Source organism: Pseudonaja textilis, chromosome 3 (assembly GCF_049901715.1).
Source record: "Pseudonaja textilis isolate UNSWEBS1 chromosome 3, rPseTex1.2, whole genome shotgun sequence".
In the NCBI taxonomy this organism is placed as follows: domain Eukaryota; kingdom Metazoa; phylum Chordata; class Lepidosauria; order Squamata; family Elapidae; genus Pseudonaja; species Pseudonaja textilis.
The window spans coordinates 165,901,259-165,925,387 of record NC_141992.1 but is presented as its reverse complement, the minus strand read 5'-3'; the positions used below and the strand labels follow the sequence as shown (position 1 = coordinate 165,925,387).

Here is a 24,129-nt window from a genome sequence, read left to right as displayed (position 1 = left end):
TATGGCTTCTCTGATGATTCTGTTGAAGTGTTCAATTTTGGCAATAGTTCTGGTATTTTTAAAGTCAATCTCATGTCCTGTGGCTTTGAGGTGTTGGACCAGGGAAGAGGTTGGTTCTTCTTTTTTGATTGAGTTGTGTTCTTCAATGCGTGCACTTATTCTTCTGTTAGTTTGTCCGATGTATGTGGTGGGGCAGGCGATGCAAGGGATTTTGTATACTCCTTGGTTTTCTAATTCGATTTTGTCTTTAGGGTTTCTTAGGATGGTGGATATTTTTCTGTTTGTGCAGAATGCTGTTTTAATGTTGTGTTTTTGGAGGATTTTGCTGATTTTGTCTGTAGTGCCTTTTATATATTCTCTTGTTCTTTGTCTTGGATTTTGGTTGGGGTTTCTTTTTGGATTAGGTGGGAAATCTTCTTTCTTTGGAATCCATTGGCTGTTACTACGTTAGTGAGAGTGTGTAGTTCGGTTTTTAGGTGTTGTTCATCGGCTAAGCATTTTGTTCTGGAGATGAGTGTCTCGGCTACAGAATTGATCTGTGCTGGGTGGTGGTATGAGAGTGCGTGTAGATAGCGGTTTGTATGTGTTTTCTTCTGGTAGATGGCGTGTCCTAGGGAGCCACTGGATTTTTTGTATACTAAGACATCTAGGAAGGGAAGTTGATTGTTAGCTTCTGTTTCCATGCTGAATTGTATTTTGGGGTGTAGGCTGTGGAGGTGTGTTGAGGCCGCTAAATATTCCCAAGTCCCTCCAGCCCGAACCCGAAGGGCCACCGGGAGAGGCTGCCCAAGGCAGTGATAGCGCCCACCAATCCGTGGACAGGGAGGCAAGGCGACAGCCTGTGCCACGTCCTCCTCCAAGCTGAGCCCCGCCGAGTCAGCGCCTCTGCCCAATGCCTGTTACGCTGCAGCATTTGGAGCTGCCAGTGCATTTGGAGATGCGTGGGGACGGGGATGGGCTGGGTGAGGGGTGGAAAGGACGGGCGGCTTTGGGCTCTCTCCACCGGCCAGGGAAGCAGCGCTGCCATCACCTCGCCTCCCTGTCCACGGATGGGTGGGCGCTATCACTGCCTCAGGCAACCTCTCCCGGTGGCCCCTTCGGGTTCACGCTGGAGGGACTTGGGAAGGAAGCCAAGCTCAGGTTGGCCCTGCTCTTTTGCTTTGGGTGGCGGATGCGCACCTGTGGATCGCTTTCCTGGCTCTGCCCAGCCCGCACGGCTCTGGCGCGCCCCTGGTGGGATGAGTGGAGGGTCCAGCAGGGAGGCGCTTGCTGCCTTGGTGAGAAGCTCTGCTGCCGGGCAGGAGGGTTCGCCTGTCAGCTGCGCTGGGTGCCCCAGGTGAAGCTCTTCGCACTCTGCCCAGCACCAGGCAGGGATGGTGGCTGGGCGCTTCTCCCGAGGTGGGCCGATCCTGCGTTGCGGCCCCAGGAGATTCACCTCCCCATGTGGGGTTGGGCTGCCTTCTCGGGCAAGGGAGTCTTTGTTGTAGTAGGGCGTCATTTTTAAAAGAATTGGCTTTACCTTCAAAGGCAAAGGGAAGGCGGCGACAGGAGCACCTGAAGCCGAGTGTCTCCGCCGGGCTCCGGTTGCAGGGAGGAGCCCTGGCTGGCCACACATGGCTCCGCCAAACACTGCAGTGTTGCTCTAAACACCACGGCAGCAAGGGAGAAGGGAAAGCAAAGGTGGCGGAAGGTCTCCCGATACGAATGCCCCACCAACGCCGAGGTCAACATTCAAGCCGTCGCTGCCCACCCACCCAAGGATGCAAGGCAGGGGGAATTAAGTCACCCCTGAAAAGATGGCCTAGCTGTTTTTTGGGGGGGTCAACAAAAAAATAAGGCCCGGCCTTATTTTGTGAGAAACATGGTGTGTGTGTGTGTGTGTGTGTGTGTGTGTGTGTGTGTGTGTGTGTGTGTAGTGTATCAGCTACTCAGGTCAGCATTATTCAAACTAACTGATCATGTCAAGTAGTATATCTGGTAAGCAGTGGCGGATTAAGGCTCACTTGTACACACACAAACACACACACACACACACACACACACACATACAAATATTTAGATTCAAAGAAAAAAATAACTCAGAGTTCACATATCCAAATTGGTGGCAGCTCCTTAAAGTATTTGCACACAATCCCAGAAAAAATGTTTCATTTAAGAATATGCTGGCAGATATAATGTGCATACCCTTGTGAGCACTGTGAATCCAGATAGCTGCACAGGTAAAATGTTTGTGCTTTTATGAATACTGATTAGTTAAAAGTTTGAATTTAATCCATAATGGGCTTGCACTATGATCATTAGACCAATATATTAACTATTTAAATATTACTAAATATTAATTGAGGCATTCCAATTTTTCTATTTATTATTACATCTAGCTGAACTGGAAATAAACTGGAATGTATTATGTAATATTCAAGACAGTACCTATAAAGTGCTCTTACCAGCTCAGTTGCTAGAGATACATTCTCCAGTTCCTCAATACTCTCCATTGATATTTCTGTCCCAGGCTCTGATACTGTTCAAAACAGAGAAACAAGAATATCAAACTAGGAGTAAGTAACATCAACCCAGTAATCTGTAAGCGTTTTTAAAAATTACAATGGATAATATCAGTTGTTACTTCATGGAGGTGAGACTTTTGAAAAAATAACTATTACAGTCCTAGTGGTGAATTGGTTAAAATGCAGTATTGCAGACAAACTCTGCCCACAGCCTGAAGTTTGATCCTGAGGAGGCTCAAGGCTGACTTATCTTCTATCTTCTGAAGTTGGTAAAATGAGGACCCAGATTATTAGGGGCAAAATGCTGACATTGTAAACTACCTGAGAGTACTGTAAAGCACTATAGGGCAGTAAATAAGCCTAAATACTATTGTTATTGCTTTAATCTGTATCTACCCATTGTCTCTATGTCTCCTGACTAAACGATTTCTTATCATTTTTGTTCAGTTTCCATATCTCCTTATTTTCTGGTTCTTTCTCTTATTACCTCTTTTTCCCTTCATTTTTTCCTTCCTTTTCTTATTCCAATTTTTATCCCGCTCCCTCTTTAAAATTTTCTTCTGCAATTCCCTTTTCTGCAGTTTCCTTTTTCTTTGTTTGGCTTTCAAGACATTTCCCTTTTTAATTGTCTCTTCAAACCTCCAAGTTTTAATTCCCATTTTTCCCCCTTTGTTTTAATATTCATTGCACCATTTGTTCATTAAAGCTGGCTTCTTCTTTAATCAGCTCCCCACCTTCTGGCACTCCTTGTTCTTTGTTTTCCAGAATCGCCATTTCTATTAATGTAAGGTAATACAGCATGATTCATTTCTTTCATGTAACATTTCCTTTATGTTTCTTAATGCCATTTTTAATTCCAAGAAAAGTTCTGCCATTTTTATACAGTTACTTTATATTTTCTTTATCCCTTTCTTTAGTATTTAAGTCCAAGCCAATTGTCCAGTACTTTAATTCAACCAGTGTCTTTGATGTTTATTTCCAACAATCAACTTCTATTAATTCCTCTTTAAGTTTTTTCCAAAATCATCAAATAATCCAATATTCATAAGTTTAAATTTGTGCCAAAATCACCAAACAGTCCCAAGACAATTTCTTCACACTTTTTTCTTTTATCTTAATATTCTGTGTTTTCACTTTTCAGGGTTTCTATTTTATTGTAACAAAGTTCCTCTTGCTTTGTATCAAGTTTCAATTTTGAAAGAACCAGACACTTTTTTAAAAAAGTCATCATAATATTTCTTTTACCTTTAGGTGGCATTCTCTGTTACATCCAAATTCCACCCTTTCCACTTTTTCCCCCTCTTTATTTGAGGCTTTTAAGTTTCAAAAAATTCAATAAGTCCAAATTATTAATCATTTCCTTTTAGCACATTCAAGTTCAGCATTTAATTATACCTATTTAGTGCCAGAATCATATAATTGTCCAAATTTTCTTCCAACTTCCTCTTTCAATTTAGCTCTGTCAAAATTCAAATCCTCTTTCATTTATTTCACCTTTCTTTTCTCTCTCTGGTTGACGCTTTGTAATCCTTTTAGAAAAATTCTTTATACCTTAATTCCAGGGTATCTTTATGTCCATAAATTATGCCTGGTCTCCATGCTGTCCACTTCTTCACCACTCCAGCACAAACTTAATTCCTGGATAGCTTCCCGTCTTCAGGGCAGACATTAAAGACTGCTGCTTACTCCTGTCTTCAAGGGGAGTATACATAGCCAGGGAGGGGAGATGTGGCTCCCCTCGATCCAACTGGTGGTCTCCCCCTCTTTCCCCACCCCGCCGAGATGGATCCGGTCCCGTTTGGGACCCTCCAACAGGGTAAACATGGATTGAAGCTACGCACAATCACGGTCTCTGGTCCATCACCAACGGAAGCACCATCAGAAGTCCCTATTGCTCTTGCTATTATATGGGGTTCTGTTTTTGCTTTAACCAAAGAAAAATAAGATTCCAACTAAGACAAATCCAACTCAACTTCAGCTTTCAAACTGAAAATGTAAGATGACTTCATTGTATAAAAAAGAACTAGGAAAGCCATTTTATATAACCTTTTAAAAAATAAAATCCACTTATTTGAAATTAAAACCCATATTGTCATCCTCACCAGTTTCATCCACTATACATGATTTGCATTTTCTGTTTATTCTCAGTGCCTAGAATTTAATTATTTCCAAGCATTGATTTATAACATTTTTCTCTAACTCCTGAGATAAAGGAGGGATACAAAGGTAACAACTAAATAAATGGAGCAATCAAAAAAATTACCAACAGATTCTGGTCCTTCTTGCTCAAATGTATGAGAGACAACAGACGGATCCTCTGCACTTTCTGTCAAAGTATCTCCTTGCAATCTAGATGATTAAAAACAGAAACATGGTGCTGCTATTAGAGAGACTTGCTATATGTAAATATCATGCAAGTCTGAGTTTAATAATGCCTTTATCTATTCCCCTGATTCCAAAGGTCTTTTGTACATTGAGCCACTTAGTTCAGGCTACAGAGAAAATGCTATGTAATTGTGGAGCATATAGTACATCACTAGCAAACTCGTGAAATTGAAGTGCCCTACGTCTTGTGTACTTCTGAATTTCTCTTATGGATAAATCTACCTACAAAGTGAACTTTTAGGAAAAAACATTCTTGCTATAAGAAAAAACTCAGGAAGGGAAGGAGAAAAGGGGTAAGAGCTAGCTGCTATTTTTAGCATTCCTCATTGGTCAGTTTAAACAAATGCATATGAAATTATGTTCATATTCATTAAATGTGTCATTAAAGCAGACGGACATACTCCCCAGAGGACATGGCTACTTTAATGCTCCAAGGAATGATGTTTCTTTTAAATGTTTCCTTCACTCTAGCACCCAACCACTGTCACTGTCTCCATTATTGTTACTTGAACTTTAGGCTTTCTCACATCAACACTTCATATCAGAGATGCTAAGGGAAAAGATCCAATGCCTGCCTTGAGCCCCCATCCCCTTTTGGGGTATCTGATAGTTAACTTTTGGGGACCATACAAAGCATAACATCTGTTTTACAGTTTTAATTTTTCCTTCCCTGCCCCCTGCCCTTTTCCTCAAAAGAACAAAAGTCAAAGTTAAACATTTCTATTGTGTCATTGGACATGACTGTGCAACTCTACGCAAAAGTTGACCCCTACAATTTTTATAATCAATAAACATAATAATTAAGCTTAAAAAGATTTTAAAAATCTTACACAGATCTTAACATAAATCATAAACTTCCTTGAACAATTTTAAAACATTTCATAAAACTGAAGGCTAGTTGTATGTCAGAAATCACCTAGACTAGTATTGCACTACTTGCACTACTAATAAGTACAGCAAAACAAAATATTCAGAAACAAATATTCAGAAACAAATAGTGCTTATTTTACTTTTCAAAAACCCACCCTTTTGCCATTTTGGTTCATCATTAGGCCTAATTTTGTTAAAATTTGATTTTAGTAATTTTCTCTTTTTTCAAATCTGATTTTGGTCAAACCTTGTAACATTTTAGAATTGCAACTTTTGAGTCAGAGTTACAGATTCAGTAATATTCCCCCTTACATAGGTTGTTATATGCATTTTAAAATTTCAAATATGCCAATCTCTAATGTGCAGAGTCAAAACTTAGGGGGTGCTACTCCTTCTGATAACAAAGGCCATAATAAAAATGGTTCATTTTCAATTTTAGAGCCCTAAATATAAAGTATAAATACTTTTCTATTTAGAAAATGTTAAATCAGTAAGCCTAAAAATACAAAACTTCAAATCAGCAGAAAATGCCATCAATCAATACAGCCTGGGGCACCCTAAATCTTGAGCCCGGCACCACTTATATGCAATTTAAGGTATGATTTCTCTGATAATTAAACGTACCATTTATCTGTAGAAAAATAAGAAACATTAAAATTATTAATATATATCGTGAGACTTATAATATATATTAATGACATTGAGATTACAACTTTTGTTAAGTTAGTAACATGGTTGTTAAGTCAATCTGGCTTCCCCATCGAGTTTGCTTGTCAGAAAGTCGCAAAAGGTAGTCACATGATCCCAGGACACTATAGCTGTTATAAATATGAGTCAGTTGCCAAGCATATGAATTTTGATCAGATAAACCATGAGGACACCACAATGCCCATAAGTGGGAAAAATGGTCATAAGTCACTTTTTCAGTGCCGTTGTAACTTCGAATGGTCACTAAATGACCTGTTGTAGGTTGAGGACTCTCCGTATAATGAAAGCTTTATATATGGCTTTCTATACACTACTTCAATCAGTACGCTGCATAGAAGGCTAACTTTAAAGATCACTCAGACAGTAAGACTGGTCCAAAATGTGTGACCAACTTGCGGGTTGATACCCATCAGCAGCATGTAACACCTGCTATGGGCCAACAGTAATCACCAATACATTTCTGGTTGCAATTCCGGTCTGGTGTATCATTACTCACAAAACCAGCTTTTCTCTGACCCAAATGCTTATCCAGAAAAAACTAGGCTACCCGCTTTCAGGATGTGAGAAAAACTAAAGTTGATAAGCATTATTTTTTAGTTACGGCTTGCTCCTTAAAAATTAAATTGGCTCTTGCCTTGATATCATTCCATAATATGATAAAGACATTATTCTTCTGGAGGACAATATGACCCTGACTATAACTTATCTTTCACTTTGATTTCTCCCACCCCCTCATTTTCATTTTTATCTCACCTTTTAAAAAATATATATTTTGGGTCAAATCAAGAAGGTGAAGGTATCTAACACTCCTGCCTCTTATCTTTTCCATAGCAACAACCCAGTGAAGAAGGTTGGGTTGAGACAAAACTGTTATGTCCCACCTTCCAAAATAAACAGATAAGGCTGAAAGCAGCAGTCCTCGCAAATAAAGGCAGCAAACAGGAATCTTCACTGATAACAGCTGTAGTTAGCCTCCACAAGATAGTCCAAGTTAATAGTTCCAAGGAAATAAATCCAAGTCCCAACAAGATATTTCAGGTTTAAATCCTCCAAGCCAAAATCTTCGGTTCTCCTTGCAAACAAACAGTTTGTTCCGGACAATGTGCAAAGTCATCTCTCTCCCTTTATAGAGCAGCATATAATTAGTCTAATTACTGATCTGCCCTCCTCCTGTGCTCCCGTTGGTTTCTTCTCATAAGGAGACGCCTGCTTCTGACATCCACCCAGCAATCATCTAAATTATTACCTTCACCTGAAGTCTCCATAAGTTCCTCATTGTCAGCCGTTCCCGGCTGATAACCTGATTGAGAAGCAGAGGAGGTTGAAGGTTCAGGCCGGTCCTGCAAATCAAATGTGTCCTCATTCAAAATATTTATTATCACTGCTGACAGGAACTGTTAGGACTCCTCTTCGAAATTCCAACAGACAGAGCTCTTTGCAGTGACGTCCTCATTCAAAACTGCAGGCAAAACTGTTAGGACTCCCCTTTGAAATTCAAACAGACAGAGCTCTTTGCAGTAACGTCTTCATTCAAAACTGCAAACAAAACTGTTAGGACTCCCCTTTGAAATTCAAACAGACAGAGCTCTTTGTAGTAACGTGCTAATTAACTGGCTTGCCCATCAGATTAACGTTTCCTGGTTCTGATGTCAATCCACGATCTAACAGTCATCAGATTCAAAGTTCCTAACAGGACTGGTCCTTCCAATCACAACACAAAACTATTGACTCAAAGTCACCCAGCTGGCTTTCATGCCTGAGGAGCCTAGAACTTATCATCTTTGATTTCTTTACAACTTAAGATTCTTAAACAAAATTAATAATGGTTAGTAATAGAATCTAATTCCAATAAGATACAATGAATACTGGAAATAAACGGAGTATTGATTAAAAACATTGTTGAAGGTGGCCCTGATGACTTGTTTTTTTTCCCACGAAATAAAGTGATTTTTTATTTATAGGATGGACATAGCCTTTCCTCCCTTCCTTTTCCTTTCTCTTGTTTTATGGAATACTTGCTCTTTTGTACTATAAATTAGTTTACTTATGCCCTTCACAAGATCATCAAGATTTCTCTGGGATTCTTAGTGTTTTTTTTTTTCAAATGATGAAATTGGTGCTAATAACAAAAAGCTATTTTATATGATAGAAAACATATAAAATATTGCTATCAAATTATATGTTCAGGTTTTGTAGAAGCATTAAGTAATTATAACTCTTTTCATAATATTGTTTACCATAAGAAAATATATATCAAAGTTATAGGGTTTGGATAATAACTTATTTAAATACACAATAGTTATTATTATTGTTGTCAGGGTATGGCATTGTTACATTAGCCAGGAGACCACATGCTATTGCAGAGTAGTAGTTTGGCTGGCAATTTACCAGTTCTGTTGTGGGACATGCTTGCATACTTCCCAAAGTGTGCCACAGAAGGACACGCTCACTTTGCACCAGAAGGAAAGACCAGTGGCTCTTCTTGCAGTGTCAGCCAAGGCATTTTCATGTCATGGTGGTAACTTGATAAAATTCTTACGGGTTATCATGAATTGGTTTGAATCAGCCTGGCCTATTTGAACTTTGTTCACAATTCTTAGAAGATATATAGGGTCAAGGGATGGAGGCAATGCTTTTTTTGTAGCTGTGCCGGCAGTTTCATATGACTTTTCATTGGAAGTTAGACAAGTCCTTACTTCGTCTTCCAGTAGCAATTGAAGTCAGAGCTCTTCCAGCAGTGGGTGATTGGAGCTTCATGCTTGTTTTTTGGTTTGCTTGGCTGAGTTGGTTTTTGGATTTGGGGTTTTTGTGTTTTACTATAATGCATTCTGGATGATATAATGTTTGCATTATTGTGAAACTGCAAAAGGTACATCAAGGTCAAATGTGATAAGAAAGCCAGTTAGTGGTGAAGATGCTGGTTTAGAAACTGATTTGGCTGATCTGATCTATTGAAAAGTTACTATTTAAAATCTCAGTGATTTTTTTTTTCAGGAAAAAAAAGACAAACTGGATTTTTAGATTTGTCTCCAAAAATAATTTGTCAAAACAAATAGAAAACATTCTTGTAAATTTGTCTTCTAAAAGTTTGAAACAAAACCTGCAAGTAGATAGATATATAATATATATTATAAAAGTGATAGACAGTTATTTTTCTTTTCCCCTAAACCGAGAACAATTCTTTATGACAATCTCTAGAATGTTTTAAAACTGGGAATGTTTTGATTATCCCATTAACATTTTAATGTGTTATTTTTGGGTTTATTCAGTGGGAAAATGTGGTCAACTAGGGAAATTCCACGTCCCATGAGATTTTGATTAAGCCGCAACATAAAGCTTCTCTCTTATTTCTCTACAATAAAGCTCAGATTTTTAGACATTTCTTTCACAAGAAAAATTCATAAGGTGTTCACCATGAAACTGATTGAGCAGCACTGGATTCAAAATTACTGTTTTTAGTTCACTATACACATTTGCGGTTTAGCCACAATTTAAGCAAAAATACTGAGGTTAAAAAGACTTAAATGCATATGAACAAATGGTTTATACTACACAATTACCTTATCTTTTGCCTTAACCATGTGTCTGAGAAAAATGTTCAGTAAATTCAGAGATAGAAAACTTAGACCAAGAAAGCTAGTCCTGTGCTTACTTATAGAGACAAATGCCCTTCTGAATTTATTGGAACATGTATGAGAAGTGATTTCTACTTTCTGTTTCATAATTCACTCACTCAAAAATGCCTCCACTTTTTATTTTTTCCCAAATCCCAAAAAGGTTTGATGTGATATTTAATATTATTAAGGCAACATATAAGTGACATCAAGTGAAGAAGCAATTAAAGCTATATTAAAAACATTTCAAAGGAAAAAATACTGTTATCACAAAAATTATGGGATTGGGTATATCATATTTCTATAATATGTGTTAGTAATAATGCTCTGTATTTCTCTATAGACCAAATATTTCTAGAGGTAATCAGCATGCAATGCTTATAAATTTTCTGTCAACCATTCTCTTTTATACATTTAAACTATTGAAAATATGAAACAGAAACATTTTCTGGCAATAAAAATAATTTCTCTGAAACCCAATATTGCCCAGAGACCCAGCTGTAGGGGTTGTATATGAGAGCTGAGAAAACTGTACTGAACCTTTGTTCCCTTAAAGTCCACAGTTATAAGGACCAGTAAGAACTAGTGCTAGTGTGGGTCTGCTTTGACAACCATTTCCAGAAACAGCATCCACTTCTTCCTACCTTCAAACTATTTGTCTTAGAAATTCGGCAATAGAAGGACATGAAAAAAGATTGACAGAAAAAAACTTGTAGATATCTTGCACATCACTTCAAGTAATTCATATCTAAATGTATGTTAAACTTTGCTACTTGCCTAACATGTTAAGAGATAAAATAGAAATAATTTTTCCTAAAGAAATAAATATGCACAAATTTAACACTGATTATAAATCTGAGGTCATATATCTTACATGACTTGCAGTACTTCTATGTTCATTGGTATTGTTGTTTATTATTTTTTCAAACACAACTAGAACAGTCTTTCTGTTGTTACTAAATGGAACTGATGATTTAGCATTGTTTGTGAAATGCAAATGATATAGGAGAGAACCATTATAAAAAAACGTACACTAATCTCTTTAACAATTACTGTCTAATATTTGTATCACATAAAATACAAATTGGCAGGAAATAACAAGACAATGGTAAAGACTACTCACCATTAATGTTTTTACTCATTTCCACCACTTACCAAAGTTGGCTAATACTGCTGCTTGAAAATGAAGCCCTGCTTGAAAATGAAGTTTTGACAAAGAAATCAAAGGATGTGTAATTTTACCTTTTCAGTTGATTTTGCTGCTCCAAATTTTGGCTGTTACACTACATATGGAAAAAATAAGTTCCAGCTGCCAAAGCCAGAAAAACTTCATTCTGATTTGATCTTTCCAAAGATTTAGGATTATGCAGTATTTATAAGGCAACTTCATGAACTCCCAGAAGATATCCATGCAACCAAATCTTCATTTACACAGGTGTATTTCTGAGCCTGCATATACTTTAAATCATCCTCAAAGAGCCATGGAATGCCAGTTAATCAAAGTTAAAGGAAAAAAAATTAAAATAATCCCAGCTTGTTATGTAAGATTACCTTGTAACATTTGGTATGCTTTTACTGTGAACATTGTAAAGTGTAAAAACAAGGCCACCAATTCTATCTCCATCTTTAATGAGGTAGTCCTCATTTAGCAACTCCAATTAACAATTCAGAGGTGAAGCAAAGTGGTTGCTGAGTGATTTTGCTCATGATTTTACACAGGAAAAAGCATACCATGTGACCGCAATGGCGAACACCTGATTGAGAGAGAGATGCTGTAAAGCTTATCAATGTGGGTATTGGTTGCAAAACTACTTTTTCATCACCATCATGACCACAAACGGTTGCTGTCAAGGCAGTCACTAAGTGAGAACTACCTATACATTCAACAGCAATAGTAGGAAAATGGTAGCAATAGCCAGAAAAGTAAAATACATCATTTGAAATGACTTCATCCAATTCAGTTTAAAGCTCCTTCTTCACCTTCAGATCCAATCTCAAGTAATAAACACCACTGCCACATTTTAGATGAAAAACAATGCAAACCTGAAATAAAGCTTATAAATTTAACAAATAAGAAAAATAGGTCAGATAAAAGTGAATCTTTCTCTTTTCCAGTCCCAGCAGGTGGTGCTGTAAATTCCACTAGGCCTGTCTAATAATTTACCTGGCACATCTTGCACAGATATTCAGGGTAACTTTGGCTTGTGGTTCAGCTGTATGTGAACTTCGAGTTTGGTTAAATTTGCTTCCAGTAGACACCACACTGGTTACCCCTTCCATTCTTAAATCATCAAGATCTTCTGTAAAGGAAATGAATTTTTTAAAATAAAAGTACAGTGAAGAACTTAAATAATATAATCTAATATATTCATTATAAAAATCCTTATAGAAATTCTCAAGGTAAAACAAATGTGGAATCTGGACAAACGAGAGAAGAGGAAGCGATTGCTGACTGGGTGCTGCTGTCTATTTCCTGAGTGCTACAGATCACACACTATGCTGCTGAGTGACACTGGTTGCCCACTGAGTGTGATCTGACAGTTGCTTCCTACTGACCTTGAGGAACAAGGAAGAATGTAAGAAAGCCAGATTCTGGAGAGCAAGCAAACAGTGCAGTTTGGCATTTGAAAATCTTTCACTTAGGTTACCTTTCCATTCTTTCTAGAATTGCAAAGGTAATGTGGGATCAGGAATAAAGACAACCAACGAATTCCCATCCTTCAACTAGCCCAGTTTGGTGTGTGTGTGTGTGTGTGTGTGTGTGTGTGTGTGTGTGTGTGCTTGATAAACATCAAGCTCAATTGAGATAATAAACTTCCAAAGATCCAATCTTTATTTTAACCACTTGAGATTAAAGAAGCAACAACATATTTATCTTTTGAGTCTAGGGACAAAAAACTATGAGAAACATTTCAAGAAGTAAAAAACTCAGGTTTTTTCTGCTTATGGAATGATGGAGAGAATATGAACAATATCAAAATAGTAATTCCTGCTATGATTCTCTTTAATTTGGACAAAAAGAACTGTGTGTATACTCAAATGAAATTCACAATTATAGCAAATACTCAGAGATGCATAGTCTAATAAGAAATTTCATTTAAGTATTTGGAGGCTGATGCTTGATTAAGAAATTAGCTCTTTGATCATCCCTCTTAAAATAGACTTTGGTAATACATGTCTTTATGAATTTTTTATGAGTTTCAATTTGTGTTATCTATTTAAAATGCTCTATACATTTTTATATTCTTACAATGTAGGCTAAGATTTAAAACATAAAATTCTACACCCTTTCCTTTCCTTTGCCAATTCTTCAAAACATACACTAAGAGACTATTTCTGACATGGAAGTTTTATGTGGAGAATATATTATCTTCACTTAGCAAAGGATATCAATCTCAGACATATTTCAGTAAGATTTAAATTTCATGAGAAAAGTCTAAACCTGCATCATATCTTTCAACAAAAGATTATAGGAGAAAATACAGTATATTTTTAGAACACAAAGACAACTATAATGTCAGATTATAAAATCTTGTTTCTAAATGATTCTGCTTTTGAAACCAATCTACAGTAGATAGGTTTAAGTCTGCAGCCTATGGCTCAACATATTTTTCTTCAATACATTTCCTTCATAACATATATCCAGATGTAATATATTTTAAGAAATTGTTGCCAATGAACTCAAACTCTGAATTACTGAATTCATTTCTTTCATTGTATTTTTAAATATATATCAAAATAAACTGAAAGTATTTACAGTGTAAATGAAATTTGTAATTTTTTATGTCCTCATCATTTAAATAACCAGATTCATGTAGTCAGGCTTTGCCAAGTTGCCAAGTAATCTACTGGAAATATATATAATTTTCCACTTAAAATGATAAAATATGGCAAAACAATTATGATTTGTAAATATAATAGTGCCCTGTTTAGATCAATTCTTAAAATCTTTAACATTTTTAACTGAAAGATTAACAATTCATATCACAGTCCAACTCACCTCACAGAGTTGTCAGAAAAATAGAAGAGGAAGGTGTGTTGAATATGTTTGCTACCTTGAGTTATTTATAGAAGTAATAAAGGCAGGAAATAAATAAAATAAATTTATTGGAGATTGACTAATATGTACCCACAATATTTTTGTATGAAAACCAAATGCTAGATTATATGGACATGTTTTTATAATAATTTTATGAGTTTATAATGTAGCATTCAAAAAAAATAGAAAAGCACATACTAGGAAAAATAGGGAAGGAAAAAGGGGAAAGTGGGGGAAACAAAAGGGGAAAAAGAAAAGGCACTGACTTCTGACTTCTTCCTGTGCAGTAGAATAAGGCATTAACATCAAACCTCAACTTTTTACTTTTACATAATAAACTAGCCATTTCTGTAACAACAAATCTATCTAATTGGTAAAACCCAAAATCAAAGTTTCAATTTTTTTCCACCCTCAAGCACAAAGTCTAGAATTGGTTTCCAAGTAGAAATAAAAGTATTTGTATTTTTTTTCTCAATTTAGCCATCTATGCTAACTCCATGAATTTTTTCAGCCAGTCATCCACTGTGGGGGTCAAGGTGACCTTCCATTTCTCTGCGAAGAGTAGTTTTGCTGCCGTCAACATGTATAATATCAAACTTCCAAATTTTTGATTATATGGACATGTTTTAAGAGTGAATTGAACAGCACATTCCTATGCCTTAAGATAGTCCTACAGTTACGACCAGAATTGGGACCAGAATTTTCATTTCTAAGCAAGCCAGTTGTTAAGGCCCATAACTGTAGGGATATTGCAACAGTTGTAAGTGTGAAGACAATAGTAGGTCACTTTCTTCAGTGTTGTTGTAACTTTGAATGGTTGCTAACAAATTGTTATAACCTGAGGACTACCTGATCTCAAACAACTTTTAAGGGTCCAGATTCAAAATAATTTTATAATGAACACTGGAGCTGATTATCAAGCAAAAAATAGCTCTAACCCTATTGGTGGATTGTGCAGGGATAATTCAGAATCTACTTTAAAATTTAAAAATTCTGAATTGAACTATAAGTTAACATATTGAACATTCTAAGTATTGCAGGGTCCCATGGAAGCATAAAGAGTGGCAACTCTCACTTTGACTATTTCACAAATCTGGAACCCAAATTTTAATTTAAAGTCAACATTTTATACTTTTTCCCCTCATCAAAGATAGCAAAAATGCACAAGTGATATTGAAGACATTTACCTAATGCAAAGGATAAATTAACTGGAAATAGGCACATGAATACCAGAGTTGATGGGCCAATATATAATGTAATAAATATAAAAGACAAAAATACAAACAAATTGTGTCACCATAGTTGTGGATATTTCCATATAATTAATAAAGCATAATTTAGAAACTAGGACAAGTTTTGCTACATGATCAGATATAGAATTCAAATACAATAGAAGAATCAAGACTAAAATGTTACAATTGAGCATTACAGGAGTCTATTTGGACCTACAAAAAGAGCTATTTCTTAATATCAAGCGGTGTCTACATAATATTTATTTATGGTGTCAGCAATTATTTTAATAAAATCTGCAACTGAGAACATTTATCATTTGTGAGATTTTTCACTGTTATTTGGTTTTAATGGAATGAAAATGCTTGTTTTGGTATCTTTCAATACATTTCATTTGAATTATTAAATCATTTTCAATGTTATAGTTTGTTCTTTTTAGTGCAGCCAATTTTTCTTTTAAGAAAAAAAACACCTTTTAATATATCAATTGCGATCAGTTCTACATAATTAAATATATTAATCCTGTGTAAAATATGAAATAATCTATTCTGGTTATTATGTCAATGTTTGGAAAGTATTTCTTAAATAAAATCAAATTCATCTTTGTATCCATAGACTAAATATCACTTTTTATCTACTGCATACAAACATTTTATATGAAAGATTTCTACATTTTTTTATATACTATCTGAATCCATAAGAAAAAACATTAGTGCCCTCAAGTGGCAAGAACTAGACAGAAATATATTTCTGTATCAAAGTTTCCAAAGACATTGTTGTGCTAGTCGAGGGAGGGAGGGAGGGAGGAAGGAAGGAAGGAAGGAAGGAAGGAAGGAAGGAAGGAAGGAAGGAAGGAAGGAAGGGAGGAAGGAAGGAAGGAAGGAAATGTGTGAGAGGGAAACTTATGGTATATTTAATGTCAATCAGTTTTGCCATATCAAAAAATTCTTATCACAGAAATAAATTCTGAACACAGAGATGTTATAAGTACATGCTGTTGGAAAAAGTGGTGAGAATAGAATTGTTTTGAGGTCAGGTCAAAGAGAAGCAAAATAGTTTACAGACCGGATTGTAAATAAAGTCGTGGTATGTGTTCTTGTCAGTCTGGTGCAGCAAAATCAATAAAGAATTCTGTAGTCCACAAGGCTTAGCAACTCTCTTATCTCACAAGATTTATAGTACTCAGATAGCTTAAATTTATGTCATGGTCTGAAGGCAAAGGAAATGGGAATGAGGAAAAACGGTTACTTTAGAGATGATCAAACATGAAACAATTGCAATACTTGACAAGAAGCTCTCAGCCTTAAATAACTAATGACTGTAATATTTCAGGGTATCTTAGTCCACATCTGAACCATGAAAAACATATTGAACCTTCTGGTTAATTTCTGTTCTTGCATTTCAATATTCAATCAGTTATTTTAATTCCTCTTCTCAAGTATTTGTTATTTTGATGAATGTCTTGCAGGTTTTTTTAAAAAAAAATCCTCTCCTGCTGTCCGGATACAGCCGTTTCCAATGTTAGATTGTGTTATTTTGTATTTTTGCCAATACATCTAATGTAAACTTGATTGAAGATTGTTGATTGAAGATGGCATACTTTACATTGTAGATGAAACAAATGTATAGTCCCCTAATATTGTTGAGAATATGGGGGCAGAATATTGTTGAGAATATGCTTTCTGTATTTGTACCATTACGGCACAATCTATTATTAATATAGTTTTCAGTTAGATGGCTCAGCATAAGCCAGAGAATGAAAGAAGAGTATTGGAGTGGTATTAGCTGGGAATTGACAGCTATAGTGACAACAAGCGAACTTCTGTTGTCTTCTCAGTCTGTCTTGTACAATATTTCTGGGGATCTACGTAGCTTTACCGATATATTTTAGTTATTCATTTAGTTTACTGGGTAGATATTAAAGTTAGATAAATGCCTGGTCTAAATTTTCATTTATGTGTCTCAGATCTGAATAGATATGGTTATATTGTAGGCTTAATTGTGCAGGGTGGATTATGTGATATGCTTTGGATTGAAGATGGAAGATGTAAGGAGATATGACACTCAGCTGATTTTCTCTATTAAGCAGTAATTTGATGCAGGTCTCCATCAACCTGTTATATATGTGGTGTGGGATATTAATATAGCGGGATCAGTTTAATAAATTTAATTCAATATAACCACATTTATGTACAGTCAATAAAAGTAAATGAATAATCTAAGGATCTCCAGGTCCACAGATGATGGTCTTAACTTTCCTCTAGAGCTTGCTCTGTATTGTGTAAGTTTCTTCATAAATCATAGCTCCAAGGTCCAATTTTCACCAGAAACCAATCATTTTATGAAAGAAAGCCAAAGCCATCTGTTGAAAATTGCAGCCTCTCCTTGCATCTACTGGTTTTTGATTACTGATGAAAATGTCAAAAAGTAGATTTGAAGGCTTTTACCTAGTCTAGTCTAGTGAAAAGAAGGACCAGGGGAGACACGATAGCAATGTTCCAATATTTGAGGGGCTGCTACAGAGAGGAGAGGATCAAGCTATTTTCTAAAGTGCCTGTAGGCCAGACAAGGAACAATGGATGGAAACTGAACAAGGAAAGATTTAACCTGGAAATAAGGAGAAACTTTCTGACAGTAAGAACAATCAACCAATGGAACAGCTTGCCCTCGGAAGTTGCGGAAGCATCATCACTTGAGACTTTCAAGAAGAGATTGGACTGCCATTTGTCAGTAATGGTGTAGGGTCTCCTGCTTGGGCAGGAGGTTGGACTAGATGACCTACAAGGTCCCCTCTAACTCTAATTATTTGTTATTTGTTACTGTCTCCTGGGCCTGTTTCTCTTCTGGCCTATTCTTAATTGAGAGAGTCTACTTTTAGGAGACAAATAGAAGTTCTTGTTTTTCTCTCTCTAAATATGTAGTTTAGCTAAAAGTGAGGCTTTCTATCTTAATAATCGCAATACTAATAGCACTTAGACTTATATACTGCCTTATAGCGCTTTACAGTCCTCTCAAAGCAGTTTAGAGTCAGCATATTGCCCCCAACTATTTGGGTCCTCATTTTACCCACCTCGGAAGGATGGAAGGCTGAGTCAACCTTGAGCCTGGTGGGATTCGATCTGCCAAATTGCAGTAGGAGTAGCTTGCAGTACAAAATAAATTCAATGTTTCCCTCAAGTATAGTGAATATCTGTTTGTTGGATTAAACCTATAATCTGCATGAAAGGTAATATATATGGTGAATATTTTCTTCTCTCTTTAAAGACAGTTTTTTTTACTTAATTTTAGTTTTCTGAATATGCCCAGAAGCATCTTCTGTAACAAGGGCTGCTGAATGTAAACCTCTAGCACCAATTAGAAAGAAATTTGCTATTTTTCTTCTGTCTGAAACAAGCATGGAAGCTGAATTCCTGTATTAATTGCCCCACAACTCTTCTAGACTCTTCCTTTCCCCAAAGTGGCGTATGCATTTATGAATGATGTATGTTCCAAACTCAACCAAGTAGATCTTACCATGTTTAGAGACGAAAATAAAATGAAATCTCAAAGCAATTATAGCCTTTTCATCATATTATATAGGTGTCCCTATAAAGAATAGACAAATGCCACAAAACAAACACCCATTTTTCTGAAAATATTAAGGGATAAGAGGAAATCTCCTCAAGTAGGGATTGCTTATAGTTTAATTAGATAAAGACAGAAAATAAATGCTTATCTCAGAAAAAATACTTAAGTGCAGCCTGATGAATCTTACTATTGTTTAACAATCTCAGGATTATGCCATAACAGTAGGGATAATGGGAATTATCTCAATAAAACCTCATTTATAGAGCTGGACTACTGAGAATTCAGTTTAAGTCAAGAACATTATTTAGACATTTTTATCCAGCATAAATCAATGTGGTATTATAGAAAATGGACTCCATTTATTTGGAAGGAGCGGTCCCAAACAGAGCCAACATAAGCTTTTTAAAATAGGGCTTGTTTGGAAATGTAAACATATCTGAACCAACTACAGCCAAAAGCCCCATTAAGGTAATGGGAAACTATCTTTCCAGTGCTATTACAGAATCTGCCTTATTAAAACCTTGATCTTCAAAGTGCTGCATTGGCACAAGCCCCATTCATTTTGAAAAAGTTCTGCTTTCAGAAGGATTTTTCAGAAGTAGCAGCAGATTGCCTGATTATTAATAAGTGCCAGATCTTATATATTCACTGTGGAATTAGAGAAATATCTGAGAAGTGATGGGCTTGAAGGAGGAACAAGCATATTTTCTCTCTCTCAGTATCTGCTTGGGGAAAATTTACCCTTTGTTGTCATTCCCCATTGGAAAAGACAACCTCTGATTGAAAAACCACATAATAAAAGATTAGGTTATCTCTGGATTCTGCATTCTGTTCAACCTAGCTATTGTTAGTATTTAATAAATCACATCATTTCATTCAATGTAAATCCTCCTCCTTATAATATTCATTGTATAGAAACTGTCTGCATATTGACCAAAAGTCTGGAGAATGTTTGATGGAAGAATGGCAAAAGATAGTTTAAGATTATAAAAGATAGTTTAAGATTTAAGAATGAGAACAGTGAAAAGGTCTTGTAGATAAAAAAGATATTGAAAAGAAATATTTAGGCAGCAGTTCCAACCTATGACCTTCAATTATATTTGGACTATAGCTCTGGGTTCTTCTGCCTATTGGCTATCCTAATTCAGAATTCTGGGGGTTTATTTTAATTATGCCATGTTATGAATGTATAAATTATTTTATTGAGACTCACACACAATTCAACAGAAGAAAAAAATAAATTACTTGAATCAAGATGACTCTAAGTGTGTACAAAAGCAATAGTTGCTCTCAATGCAATGCTTCAGGAAGGCCATTAAGGAGAAGCTATCATCTCAAGAAGCAAGTTATTCCTACGGTGGTGACCCCTTTTGGGCTGCTTTCCTATAGTAGCTCTTCACAGATGGTGTATTTGTTTCTGGGTGGCCTTCAGGCAGACTCATATAAAGCAAACCACAATAATGCACACAGGAGAAACAAGGGCATAAGTAACTTCTTCATTGCCTCCCGTTCTAGGCTGCAACTGAAGTATCAATTTTTTCTATTCTGCTTCTTCAAAATTCAATTTTCACTTCCACAAATTATCACAGGGAACACTATTGCTCACACACTTGTGATCTTTGTTGATTTAGACACATCACAGCATCTGAATATGTTTTCCAAGGCCTTTATCACTAATCTAGCAAATCCTAACCTGCAAGTATTTCTTGTCTCTTTATTTCTTTATTGTTGATGGTTGATCATAAAAGGACAAGCTACCTATCATTTGTAGAGTTAGAGTTGTTGAATTATTTAAATTGCTGCTTTTGTAATATGATCTTGTAACATATTGTTACTTCATAGGGACTTTTTTCCAAGAATAATATTAAAATATGCACTTTAATAAATAACTCAATGTAGGAAGTGCTAACTCTTGGAGTATTTCCTATATGAATTACTTTTTCCCTTATTTTAAAATATGCACTTTGATAAACCACATAAAATAGCTATTTTGTAACAACTCTGTCTCCAACTAAAGTTGGGCTGCAGAAATCCAGGGAATCAGAAGATAGAAGAAAAGAGTTGGATGTAAGTTCAACTATCTGTGGGAAGCTTTTTCCCCCCATAATTCTATCAGAATTTGCCTTCCTGTAATATGACTCCATTATTCTGTGTCTTGCATACTGGAATAACAGAGAACAAGCGTTGACCATTAGTTCATATCCTGAAGACTATCTGCCTTTCAACCTTTTCTTCTCTTTCTAACTCCTTCAACCTCTTATCACAGTATTTAGTTCTCTGACCACTGCTATTCTTTGAAAATTTGCCATGTTGTCTCTGGATCCTTCTTAAAGTATAATGCCAAACCCAGAATAAAGTGGAAAAATTACTTCTTGTGACTTGGAAATAATAGATTGGATAATGTTGTCTATAACTGTGTTTGCTTTTTAATATTTACATTACACTTGAGTCACATTTCCATATTTAACTGCTTGTATTATCAAGATTGATAATCATGTAAGGTATTAGTTATCCCATCTAATCTTATATCATCTGCAGATTTGAGAAGCATTCCCTCCACCTCTTCGGGCAAGTTATACTAAAAAATGTTGATGAGTAGAGGAACCTTTGAGATACTTCACTTAATATTCTACGCTACTGATGAGAAACTACTGTAGGAAGTTAGCACCCACCTCTCTCCTAGAAAAATGAAATATCCTGGGAAATATTAAAAAGGCAGAATATTTGCTCTAAAAAGAGTGGAAACTCACCTCAGAAGCAGAAGCTCACCCCCACCTTTGTTAATGGGTGGGCCATTAAGGCCTGGACCAGAATACTTTACATAACAAAGATCTCCAGGTAAAGCTACAGCAATTGCCAAAAGCCCTTTTCAGTGCATCATCATCCAGCAAGGCTCAACCAAGCCTGGAACTCAGGACAGCCTACAGACTTACCTCTGCATGGCCCCATGGGAGTCTGACAACCAATCAGAATACAAGCTCCAATTCAAATCCCAACAAAGGCTATAAAACCCAGACACTCTCAGCACCTCAGCCCTTTCTTGATTTCCTCCACCTTGAAGTATGTGATCATCCTTCCTTTTCACCCTAGAGCTCCAGGCCATGTGGTCCTGTCCACCATTAAACCTTCCAAACAGCCTCCATGTTTCCAGTGTCTTTTCCCCCACTTTTTCCCCAGTGAACCCAGAAGGATTTTTCTTCCAACACTACCAATAACATTTTTGAGCACAACTTTCAAGCAAGTGATTTATGTCCTTCTATCCAAACCACAATTAATTGATTTTCTAATCAGAAAGCTATATACTGCTTAATCAAATATTTTAAGTAAAAATATACTACATGTACTTCTGAAATAAGGAAACTGCCTGTTCAGAAAATAAGATTAAACTGGTTAAAATGTTTCTTAACAAATTCTTGCTGACTTATAGCAATCATCGTATTGTTTTAATAATCCTTAAAAATACATAGTTTTAAGATCAGTTTATAATCTTCACAAATATTAATAACAGACTGACCAGTTTGCATTTCCTTAGATCCTCCTTTGTTCCTTTCTTGATGAAAAGAACATTATTGTCCTCTTATTATCTGACACAACACTTTATATAGACCTTTAAATATATAACATATAAAGATTCAATTAGACCATTTCTAAATTTCTTCATTATCTTAAATGTAATTCATCTGACTCTGGAGATGTAAATTTATTCAAAGTAAGTGGATATTCCCTGATTATAGTATGTAACCATCCATTTCCAGATTTATTCTTGCTCCTTAATAATTTCTTGGTAGAATAAATATCCCACTTTTCATAGAAGACTGAGCTAAAATAGGAGTTTGCCTTAAGTAATAATATTAGGCTTTTATATTCGTTTTCCTCTCTCCCTCAACTAAATATTCCTTATCAGTTTGCATGAAGAATGACTAATCATGTTGTGTCTTTACTTTATCCTCTCCAAAGAGAAATATGTTAACAAATAAATTATGAATTTTTGGAAAAATTATGCTAGACAGAGTTTGTCTTGCAACAGATGTTGGGATAATTAAAATCTTACATCACTATCAGTTCTACTGATTCAAATCCTCCATCACCACTACTTTTTTCTCCTTGCTTATCTTTATTTTCACATTAATTTTCTTAAATACAATTACTTCAAAAACAATTACAAATCCAGGTAGTCCTTGAATTATTGCTGGGAGGCAGAGGCAGTTTTTTTTTCTTGTTTTCCTCCTCTAAAGCTAATGTGTGTCTTATAGTATGGGGTGTCTTATAGTCTGAAAAATGAGGTACTTTTTAAAAAAACCATTGACTGAAACATTTTATATCTCTCTAGACTTTTTAAACTAAGCTTATAATACCTAAGCAGACTCTTGGGAACCTGAGTTCAGATTCCAAATTGAGTCTCATAAGGATAAGAGCCATGGTGGCACAGTGGTTAGAATGCAATATTGCGGGCTATCTTGCCCACACACCAAGAATTTGATCTTGACCAGCTCAAAGTTGATTCAGCTTTCCATCCTTCTGAAGTTAGTCAAATGAGGACTCAGAAAGTTGGGGCAATATGCTGATTTTATAAACAACTCAGAGAGAGTATTTACAAAGCACTGGAGGACAATATATAAGCCTAAGAACTAATCCTATAATCAGTTGAGGACACATTAGATAAATTAAGTTTTGTAATTACCCAGCAGTTCCATGGCATCATCTTCATTGTCGATATCTTCTTCTGTTACTGAAGGAGTTGTGCTGGGTAGAGAATCAAATGAATCTTGTGAAAGCATCGCAGCCAGCAATTTTTTATGTTGCTGCTGTTGATGTTTCAGTCCTTTAGTCTTCGGTTTCATCTTTAAACTAGAAATAATAGTTAATCTATTAGTCTTATTAATAGCAATTGTTTGACCAAGAGAACCTACATATTTGATAGAGAGATTAAATAAGTCAACCATCCATAATTAAGTCCTTTGGATTTAATGGGACATTAAAGCAATTTACAGGGTAAAGATATAATAATAAGTAGAGTAAAACAAGTCATCCTGAACCATATAAGATAACACACATATGGCATATACTTCATTGTACCTGTAACTTTGTTATGTATACAGTTGCCATCATACAAAAGAAGCCTATCACTGGAAGCACAAGCTCAATTCAAAAGAACGATAATGTCAACTCCGATAGCTTTTTAGGGAGTAGGAAGATGTCTTCATCAGGGATC

General features: G+C 35.9%; 1 protein-coding gene across 2 annotated transcripts in view; it reads right to left on the bottom strand.

Moving 5' to 3' along the window:
• Positions 1 to 24,129, bottom strand: part of C3H8orf34 (chromosome 3 C8orf34 homolog) — a 73,329-nt gene that overhangs the window by 23,766 nt on the left and 25,434 nt on the right. For both annotated transcript variants that reach the window (XM_087931344.1, XM_026706114.2), the window contains exons 7-10: positions 23,599 to 23,765; positions 12,246 to 12,381; positions 4,768 to 4,853; positions 2,445 to 2,518 (exon numbers count right to left, since the gene is read on the bottom strand). In XM_087931344.1, coding sequence (XP_087787470.1) covers positions 2,445 to 2,518; positions 4,768 to 4,853; positions 12,246 to 12,381; positions 23,599 to 23,765 — 463 coding nt within the window. The remainder of the gene's footprint in view (positions 1 to 2,444; positions 2,519 to 4,767; positions 4,854 to 12,245; positions 12,382 to 23,598; positions 23,766 to 24,129) is intronic.